Genomic DNA, 10459 nt, shown 5'->3' on the forward strand with positions numbered 1-10459 from the left:
TTTACTGGAATCGAAGGAATGGAATGGTTCAGCTCAGCCACTCCAGCAGTGGGAATAGTCCATCTCTCACTATTGCGAGAAGTTAACCAGAGGGGAATTAGCCGGTTGTCTGGTCTGTGGAATACTGTAGAGCGGGGATTGGATGCATGACCCTACTCTGTAACTCTGGTTTGCATCGTGGACCTTTTCAATGAGAAGACTCTGGGCATCGCTATAATTCCCTCTGGCCTGTATTAATTGCGCGTGAACCCCGGCGCGCATAATTATTGCAAGCGCTACAGGGCGTCTCTTTGGACTCCACGGTCCAGGGAGGAAGTTCTCACTCTTCCCGATTAAAATGTCGACAACCATCTCTAGCCCAAAAACGCCCCATAGCGCCCATGCACTGACATTGGTAACTGCAAGAGTGTCGACATGTTGCTACTCTCTGCAGGCATGCGGGCTCACACGACGAGATGCGATTGGGACAAGATCTGCAATCAGTCGACAGTACACCACAGGCAATTGAGTATCTGCTAACTTGGTATAGTGCGGCACACGTTCGTCGCTGTAGCCACGGTAGCAACACCGATGAACAGAGAGCTTTGCAAAGGCCACCATGAGGCGAGATTTCTGGCATGTCCGCATAAGAGGCGTACAGTAACTGGAGGCAACGAGCAAGGTGGCTGGGAGAGTGAAATGCGAAAGTTAAGGTTTCCATTGGTCACCTGCTCGGATTTTGAACTTTGAAGACGAATAATTTCAGTTCCCTTGCTCCTTATTTAACATTCTTTTTTGTCTTCATCTCAGCAGTCTATAATAAGCGCTTCCCAGTGTTACAGGAGGCGGTCCAAAAGAATGTTGCGAGGTACCTTTAAGAACACCACACGCATGACGTCAATTCATTCGCAGCCGATAGGCACACTCCGGAACGAACACTTCGAAGTTACCATTCTTAACTCCAAATCGACAAATGTAAGCTATGGAGAAGTAGAAGTCAAGAGAATACATGCAACTTATTAAAGTCTTCACAGTCAAGGTCATACATGCGTAATATCCGAAGGATTATTTCGAGCTTCCAGAAAATCTCGCGTTGCAGGGTGAAAATGAAATTTACGGTTATTTACATAATACAGAAAGTGAGATCCGCCTAGGTATTATAGTAGATTAATACCTGAGTAAAAAAATAGAGTGTTAGGCCAGTCAGGGAAATGTATTTTGCAATTGTATTCCTGTCATTTGTTTTCCATGTTTCCGTGACTGCTAGCGGGAACCACAAGGTGCATCGTTTAGAAACCTTTTCTGTTTAAATATTGAATAATACATGGTACAAAGACAAGATACAAAATAAAGAAGACGTGCTAACAAAACAAGGCGTTGTTAAAAAAAGTGAAAAGAAAGTCCATAAGAAGTTAGCAACGCCACACATGTGCGACCATGCCAACATTATTTAGCTTTACCTTTGTGGAAGTTCTGTAGGTGCTTTTATTTCGGCAGCGTTGGCTATCTTCCAGCTTTTCATGGATTTCTCAACATTAAGGTGCGTGCGCGATAGCCTAGATTATCGATCTAAAGCTGCACCTTCCGCAAGGCTGACCATAACGTGACGTAACAATGGTTTGTCGTTGACTGCTCGGAATAGCATTCACTAATACATAAGCCTTCCTCATCGCAATGCACCGAAGTGTCAAATGGGAACATTGCGCGTGCAAAGAGAAGATTTTGGTCCTTTGTGATTGTCTTCATCTTAACGCACAGAAAAAGCGGCCGGCACGACGCTCGACGATCTTGACAACCACTTCTTACACAAAATAGGATTCTTCAACCCTAGTCACAATCGACGTCAGTTCGCGTTGCTCTAAAAGCGCTGGTGTTCTATCTAAAACAACCATGACGGAGTAAAAAGCTTGATGGTGGCTGTCATTTGCTTTCCTCGGGCTTTTGCCGACCAATTCTCTTCACCTCTTCTTCTTTTCTCCTCATCTTTCGTACCCATTCCTTTCTCCCCTAGTGTAGAGTAGCCAACCAGGCAGTTCATCTCATTACTCTTTGTTTTTCGTCGCTTCTTTTTCACTTTTGTCGGGCCTCTCCGTACGGCCCTTCTACAGCTGTCGAAATAACGTCATTTTATAATCACATTTGTTACCTTGCAGCCGCTCACCGGCGGCACTACTATTTTGGACATTCACAAACTGTGAAACGATTTCTTATTTGATTATGATATATCGCCAACGACGGTTTTAAATCACCTCGCTTAACTTTAAATGAATTCAGCTCAGGCAATCGCAGACTTTGACGGTGATCACGAATGTGCGATACCTAACTCACGTGCATTTGTAATATTCCGCATTCTCGCTGCAGGCAAAGGGCAAAATAGTGGTGTTCAACCAGGAGTTCGTCACCTACGGAAAGACACTCAAGTACCGCGTTCAGGGAGCTTCGGCAGCGGCGAAGGCAGGCGCCGTGGCCGCACTCGTCCGCTCCTTGACGCCCATGTCGATCAACAGCCCGCACACGGGTTACATGAAGTACGACGAAAACGTCACCAGGATACCGACTGCATCTATCACCGTCGAGGACGCCGAACTTCTGGCTCGACTGCAAGAACGAGGTAAGAAGCTACATAAATACAGAGTGACATACATATAGTAGGAAAAACGAGGTGATTAATGATCGAGTGCAAAGACAAAAAATTACGAGCCGACGTATCATTGACTCACTGACGGCGTCATGCGCAGCGTCTCGGTGTATGGATTAAGCGACACCAAGATTATCAAATAAAAGTTGATAATATGAACGATAACGATTGCGTAGAGTAAAGAAAAGCTACACCCCTCGTAAACTCCCGCCGGGAGCGTTGTATGCCCATATAACACGTTGCTCGTGGACATTTACCTTCGCGAAGAACCCTGAAACGTAAACGAAAAGTTGCCAACTCTTGCAGTAATCTGGACCTATGTGTAAGAGCAAGCTCTTGCACAATTTAGTATGCAAGGCTCTACAAGAATGTGCGTTAGCACGGTATATTTCGTGAAAATACCTTGCGTGAAAAGCGTCACATTTTTCACGACACATTTTTGAGGTATTTACGGCGATACTGGATATTCCTGTATGTCAGCGCATTTATGCTGTCGGAAGGATGATTTATCTCACTTTTATTGCGATGAACGAGAAGAAAGGCAGCTAACCGAGGGGCCCGTTTTTTATTAGTCATATCATAAATCGCAAAATAAGTCCCACAACTCACAACCTTCCCACAATGAGTCGGAATAAGTCCCACAACCTTCGCGAAATGCGAAGGTTGTGGGACTGCCAGCGGCAGAAAGGAGGTTTCACGTCCGCCGCCAAGGTCTGTGAGTGGGGGCGCTAGTTAATACTGCCAGAGTTCTACTAGAAAACATGAATACCCAAGAAAGTGTACGGGGGAAACGGCGCCGCGGTAGCTCAATTGGCAGAGCATCGCACGCGATATGCGAAGGTTGTGGGATCGTTCCCTACCAGCGGCAAGTTGCCTTTTCATCCACTTTCATTTCCATTAATTTATTGTTTCTTTATTTCATTTATTCAGCATGCGTAATTTTCCCTATGTTGTCCTTGATGTCTGTGTTTGCTGGCTTCTTATAATTTTATTGCGATGGAAATTCTTTGGAAACCTCGCGCAGATTTGAGGGGCTGTGTTTCTGTCGGGCTGGGTCTCAATTGTTTACCCGCCACCTTGGGTCATTCAGTAGTACATGATTTAGGTGCTAGGGCATTGGGCTCTCCTGCAGGTGGAGCAGGCTTCGAAACTAACCGTCGGACAAACTTGGGTCACTGAGTATCTGCCGCTCGGTATTTGTCGCTCTTCAATGAATCTCTTTCTCGCCTACTAGGGTTGTTGAAGATGAGTCACTGGATATGTTCTGCTCTTCAATGAACCCTTTAGACCCCAACTTGGGTTAGTGTATAAGTGCCATTGCTTATATTCAACTCTTCAGGGACAAAAAAAAGTTCTGTAAAATTTATCCGGTGCTGGGCGGAATCAAGACCACGACATGAACAAATACACACACACGCATATATATATATATATATATATATATATATATATATATATATATATATCATCTGATTTTCTTTTCGTCTTACCATCGTTGTGGCCCCCTTATCCTGAAACAGTCGTTGTCACGCCATCTTCGTCATACACTCGTCGCGATCCCATTATTTTCGTGCTGTCGTCGTCCCGATGCCATCATTACATCTTCGTCATAATTTCAGAATCGCCATCCTACTGTCGTCGCGTCGATGTCGTAATGCTTTGGTAGTTCCGTCGATGTCATTCCATCCTTGTCCCTCCCCGTCGTCATGCTGTCACGGTCCTGCCTGACCTTGGCGATCAAGTGTCAAAGCGAAATGCGCAGATCCTGGACTTAATTGCAAGTTGCATATAGCCGAAAGAAAAGAAATTACAGATTGTCCCATGCAGTTCCTAATTAAATATATCTTCAGCAATACTCTGTGTCACAACATTGCTTGAATGTCAATCGCATTAATGAAGACAGTCATCGCAAGATGGGTTCTGCAGGATTTTTTCCCACTTGGTACATGTAGCGTGAGCCATGGCAAAGGCCGTGTTTGATGCTGTCGCCGGCATTTCGTGCACTGTTATCACCACAAGATAAAAGTAGCGACCAAATGAATGCGTTACAACTACAAAAAATGCCACACACTATTATGCAGAGCACCACTTTTGCAATGCCCGCACCAGTTTCTTATTCACAGCTGTGAACTGTTGCGCGGTTTCGCCGTAGCTCCCTTTGTGTAATGGCCTCAGCCAAAACTGATTTTCCTTAGCCCACTGATATGCATGATGAATTTTGTAACCCGCCACGGTGGCTTAGCGACTATGGTGTTGCGCTGCTAAGTACAAGGTTGAGGGATCAAATCCCGGTAACGGCAGCCACATTTAAATGCGGGCGAAATGCAATAATGCTCGTGTCCCGTGCATTGGGGTCACGTTAAAAATTCCCTGATGGTCAAAATTAATCTGGAGTGCCCCAATATGGCCCGCCTAACGATCAAATACTGGTTTTGGCACGTAAAAGCCCAGAATTCATCCATTCGCTTGTTGTGCAGCTCCGGGACGTTCTCCTGTACTTATTGGCGCGCTTCAGCCATGATTCGCCCTTGCGGTGTAAAACTCCACATATCATCCTCTTCTTATGCTGAATGCGCAATGTGCAGGTGGGCAATTGCCTCCAAAATTATGTGTACCAATTTTAATGGAGTCGCTGCGAAATCTCAAGGGACATATATGTTCAAATATATGCGTACTATGCCTCCTCTACCAGAATAATTGCGATTGTATTGTAATGCCATTTTCGCACTTCATCAGCGGCCCGAGCAGTGCTGAACTTATCACGGGAATCGGCCCGCCTTGAACGGTGCGGGAAAAGAAAAGTTATAAAATTGTGCGAAAGTAATCCTTCCAGTCTGGCATCCGTAAACACCATAATTCTCGCGTCCTATAAAGCTATGATATAAGAACCTGGCTTTCTCGCTTTTTACAATTTATGTTCAATGGTCAAAAGGCACACAATGCCCTTAGTACGGCTGGAGCATAAGAAGTACTCAACAGTGGCGCTTTTACTGCTTTCGTTCCCCCTATATGGCAGCAGTGAGACACCGCGGGAACTATAGTAAAGCGAAGCTTTCTTAATCTTTTCCTTCAACATTCCTGTGCTGCTGCTTCTGCTGCTGTGGCTGCTGCTATTCGGTACACGGCGTCGGGGCTGGTCCAGAATGTGTATATACATTCAAGGAGCGTGGCAGAGAAGAAAAGAGACGCGAAGAATTCGCTTGGACCGCACCACTTCGAATGTGCACAATGCCCTCTGGAGCTCACGGGTTGTCGCCATTTAGCCTCTTGACAGCTGTAGTTATCCGTGAGCCCCCGAGAGCAGTTACATATCTACCAGCGTGTAAGTCCAGAGGGAAGCTACATACAACGGAAGACTGGAAGGGGAGAGGGCGCAGAGAATGGGTAGAACCAACGAAGTCGCGAAAAGAGTGAATAACAGCCTTGGAACTTTTCACTCGCAGTTCCCATACAAATACAAGAAGAGTGTGTGTGTGTGGGGGGGGGGGATAGGGAAATGGCAACGTGAGAAGGCAAGGAAACGCTAGATAAAGTTCAGTTCAAGGCACAGTAACGTGCCTTTCTGCTATTTCTGAAAAATAAAACTATGAAATATGTATAGCGGACAATTTACGCAGGGCGGGCAGAAGCAGAGCCGCGTTGATTAAAGGACACCACAGGGTCTAGGCGACACAACGGAAGCAATCGCATGTCAAATCAACACTTCTGTGCCCGCCGCGATACCTATGCGACTATGGCAGTGCTCGAGGTCGCGGACTTGACCGAGGCAGCCGCATTTCGACGGAGGCGAAATAAAAAACACTTGCGCACTTTGATTTAGGGACACGTTAAATAACACCACTGTGCTAAAATTAAGTCGGCCTGTCTCATAATCTGATTGTCGTTTTGGCACGCACAGCCCCATAATCCATTTAAAGTTTAATGCTTGTGCCACGATGTGATATGCTATGTGAGGCAATGACAATGCTCAACCCTCTCAGAGGTTACGAAATATGGCGCACAACAACGCCTCAAGGAAATACCTCTCCCTTTGTGTTTTGTGTACTACGCCGACAAACAGCAGTGGTGCATGCAAGGTAAACGTTTGATATCAACTCACCACTCTTGTGTTAGACAAAATGTTCAAAAAATTTAAGATTCGCCGTCAACATCACCACTAATTATCGTCACCCAAAGCAAACAGTTCAGAAAGCTTCGCTTACATCGATTCCCACAGTGCGTGGGATCTGCATAATTTTTTACGGCTTTCATGTTGTTCTTCACCTACACTAATCTCGCTGATCAGGAGCGGAGACCTACTCGGATTTTGCTTGTATTTGTATTTAACATCAGTGTCACTGCAGTGATAGCCGTAGCTGCTCTACGGGAATCTTTTGGCAATACCCAAACGGTCGAAAAATTACAAGTTTCCGTCTGGATATTTATTTAGGAATTAATTTGAAAAGTGATAATATCTGTGATGTATAGTCATGTCAAATTTTCGCAAATCTCAAAGCCTGAGAAAGACAAAAAAAGAGCTAGGTCTTCTTCCAGGAAATTTCGACACACTGGAAAAGTATCCTAACCTGTTTATTTTTCATGGGGATGTAAAAATTACAGCAGGCTAGGTTGCACGCAAAGACGTGTTTATAAATGTATCGGCACAATATGAACGTTCTACGACAAATAGCTTACTTCCTTTATTCGCTCCGAAATTTATCACAGCTTTCGTGATTCTTTTCTGGCTCTCCGTGAAAGCTTCGCACTCTTACTTTATTAGAGAGGCGAGACTGTCTGCACTCTCGGCACACCTTCTGTAACTTTACTATTTCTTATTGCGCGCCGATTTTGTTTTGTCACGTGGTGAATTGCGCAACCCACAATTGTAACAACTAGGTCAGAAGCGTGGACGCTTTAGATGTAGGGAAAGTGCTGAAACACTTTATACTAGGGAAAGGAGTGCTGAAGTAATAGCACAAACTTTTCGTGTCACACTTTTCTGCTTTCTTTAAGTATATTTCGACTTGCAGTACGAACTATCAATAAGTCAAAACGCCACCATTACTTATAGCACCTTTTCTGCGATCAATTCAGAGCACTGACGCTTTCTTTTCGGACGCTTTTTATGCCTTGAGACGGAGCAAAAGCGCTCGTAACTCTCGGTTTTCCTTGCTGCTCATTCCTGTCACTGTTATCCTTTATTTTCGAGTTTCTTGCTCTACTAAGATTGTGTTAAGCGAGCCCCAACTCGACGAAAAAGAAGTTATTCTGGAAATAAGGAGTTTTTACAAATGCTTTCTGTTTTTTTTTAGCCCTCACATCTCTAGCGCTAGAGTTCCTTCTCCTGTACTGACATTCGCGTGCTAATAATACACGCTCATTTGGCCTACTTATTATTTTTTTCTTAGGGAGCGAGCCCGTCGTGAAGCTGGTGATGGGAGCCAAGTCGCTGCCGCCTGCAAGCTCTCGAAACACTATTGCGGAAATTCGCGGCGACAGCATACCGGAGGAGGTAACGTGCACCAACCGCTTGTTCGGTCACTCGTAACGCTCGTGACGCATATACGCCATTTCCTCATTCGTTCCTGTTTTTGGGTCGCACATTTGGTAAGACTGAATCCGTTCTCTTTGTTCAAAAGAAAATCGCACACTACATTTAAACAAAACTGACGTAACTTATTTTTGTTAAGCCCGCTACCTACCGCTACACTTTCAGAGTCGTGTATACAATTTTGACAGATTGCAAGAACTAATTCCTCAATCGCACGGCTACTTACTTGTACTGACTCGCACAAGTGGAACGTACGAAATATTGAACATTGCCTGTACGATTCTCGTGTAACTTGCAGGTTGTTCTGCTATCCGGTCACTTAGACTCCTGGGACGTCGGTCAAGGTGCCATGGACGACGGCGCGGGCGCCTTCATCTCGTGGCGGGCTCTGGCTGTCCTGCGAAGGCTGGGCCTCAAGCCTCGCCGCACGTTGCGCTGCGTCCTTTGGACGGGAGAGGAGTTGCAGACGGCCGGAGCGATGGAATACTTCCGCCGCCACTTCTCGCGCGAGCAACACCTCATGAACCTCGTCATGGAATCGGACTCGGGAACGTTCCGTCCCCTGGGCCTCTCCTATTCCGGCTCCAACGAGCTTGCTCGTTGTATCGTGGCCGAAGTGCTTCGCCTATTCGCTCCCATCAACGCGACGCGCCTCACGCTCGGCGCCTCGGCTCCAGACCTTTCGTCCTGGATCAAAGAGGGCGTTCCCGGCGCGTCGCTGAGCACGGCGAATGAGAAGTACTTCTACTTCCACCACACCGAAGCGGACACGATGAGCGTGCTGGACCGCCACGAACTGGACCTCTGCACTGCCCTATGGGCGGCCGCTTCGTACATTTTTGCGGACCTGAGCGTGCGGCTCCCGCGGTGAAGACCTGGCAATCATTGGTTACATGATACATATAAGGCACTTTGTTGAACTCATCAGTCGTCACATTATGCGATGTTTTCAATCAATTTCCACAGTAAATGGAGGAGTTTTCGTCAAACCCTTGACTTCAGTAAATGGACTGTGCTTGCTTTTGCAGTTAGATTTCCACCTATCACAAAGACGTCACAGACGGTGTGGAAGTGGTAAACAAATGGAACTTTTTCTCTCTCTCTCTCTCTGTAAGTCAGAGACATCAGCAATCACCTTCCAGAATTCTTTTACATGTGTTCAATGGTCCTTGAGCAATGATATCTGCCTGTTGAGTTCTACATCGCTGCTGCTTAAAAAATGCAAAGTTGTGCATCATAAGGCGGTTACACCGAAATATGCTTATTGCCGAGTCATCTAGAAGAAACACTTGCGGACGTTCTGCTTTCGCAAGTCACCGGACCAGATTTTAAGGCTCCGCATCGCCTTGGCTACGGCACTGACTAGTCAAACCTAATGTTGCGTACATCATATTAACGTGAATGAAATAACGATAAGTCTAGAAGCGGTCAGCTGCATGAAAGTTCTTGGTCTCACAAATATTGTGCCTTGTATACATCCTGAATAAATTTATTCCACAATTTATTCCACAATTTTACGTTGACCTTCAGGACCAAATAAAGTTCTCCATACCATACCATACAATTTTACGTATAACCTCACCCTCTATATGACCTCTATGGTAACGCTCAATTCACTCGAAAACGTAAACGGTATCAGGAAATCATTCCCGATGCTGTGTTCTGCCGCTATATCGTATTTTGTTTTTTTACCGTACTGAAACTAGTAGGCCTATAAAGCATAATTCCAACATACGGAAGATCACCTGGTGACTAAGACATCCAGCCGCTGCATAAAGTATTACCATATATACAGCGCCGTAAAAGAGCACGAAGACAAGAACCGTGAAGTCCGATGATATTGAGGCACACACATTCTCCACATGCACCCGCGCAATTTATTATAGTGCACTTCTGTATTAGCCACAGTGCAAGTTGTCAGTGTACCCCTGCCCTTTCCGGACATTTACCTTGAACACACCAGTGCGACATGTCTTTCACGCACATTTGAGTCGTCATTTTCACACATCAAAAGAAACGCTTGTGATGTCGATCCCCGGTCGGTATCCGCGGAACTGGGTAAAACGTTTCTTCACGGAGAAGTTTCAATATGGCATTCAAAGCGGGCTTCTGCATGCTGCGATTCTCCTTGACCTGTCTCACTTTTTGTAAGACAACTCGCCTGGAAGCCTAGATACTCTGTCGGCGATTATGATATGGCCGACACCACTGGCGTCTCGGCTTGTAGCGAAGCGTTCGCGCCTTCACACGGCTCCGGTATCTGCGGACCTTTTGCCTCTTCATTGCATGGGCCGCAATAGGAAACCAGCCAT

The 10459-nt window shown here is 45.8% G+C and overlaps 1 protein-coding gene across 5 annotated transcripts in view; it reads left to right on the forward strand.

Moving 5' to 3' along the window:
* LOC142576308 (carboxypeptidase Q-like) overlaps positions 1-9645 on the forward strand; it is a 63672-nt gene extending 54027 nt beyond the window's left edge. For all 5 annotated transcript variants that reach the window (XM_075686382.1, XM_075686381.1, XM_075686380.1 and 2 more), the window contains 3 exons: positions 2341-2590; positions 8005-8108; positions 8446-9645. In XM_075686382.1, coding sequence (XP_075542497.1) covers positions 2341-2590; positions 8005-8108; positions 8446-9018 — 927 coding nt within the window. In that variant the 3' untranslated portion in view covers positions 9019-9645. The remainder of the gene's footprint in view (positions 1-2340; positions 2591-8004; positions 8109-8445) is intronic.
* Positions 9646-10459: the final 814 nt, after the last annotated feature.

Source organism: Dermacentor variabilis, chromosome 3 (assembly GCF_050947875.1).
Source record: "Dermacentor variabilis isolate Ectoservices chromosome 3, ASM5094787v1, whole genome shotgun sequence".
NCBI classification, from domain to species: Eukaryota; Metazoa; Arthropoda; class Arachnida; order Ixodida; family Ixodidae; genus Dermacentor; species Dermacentor variabilis.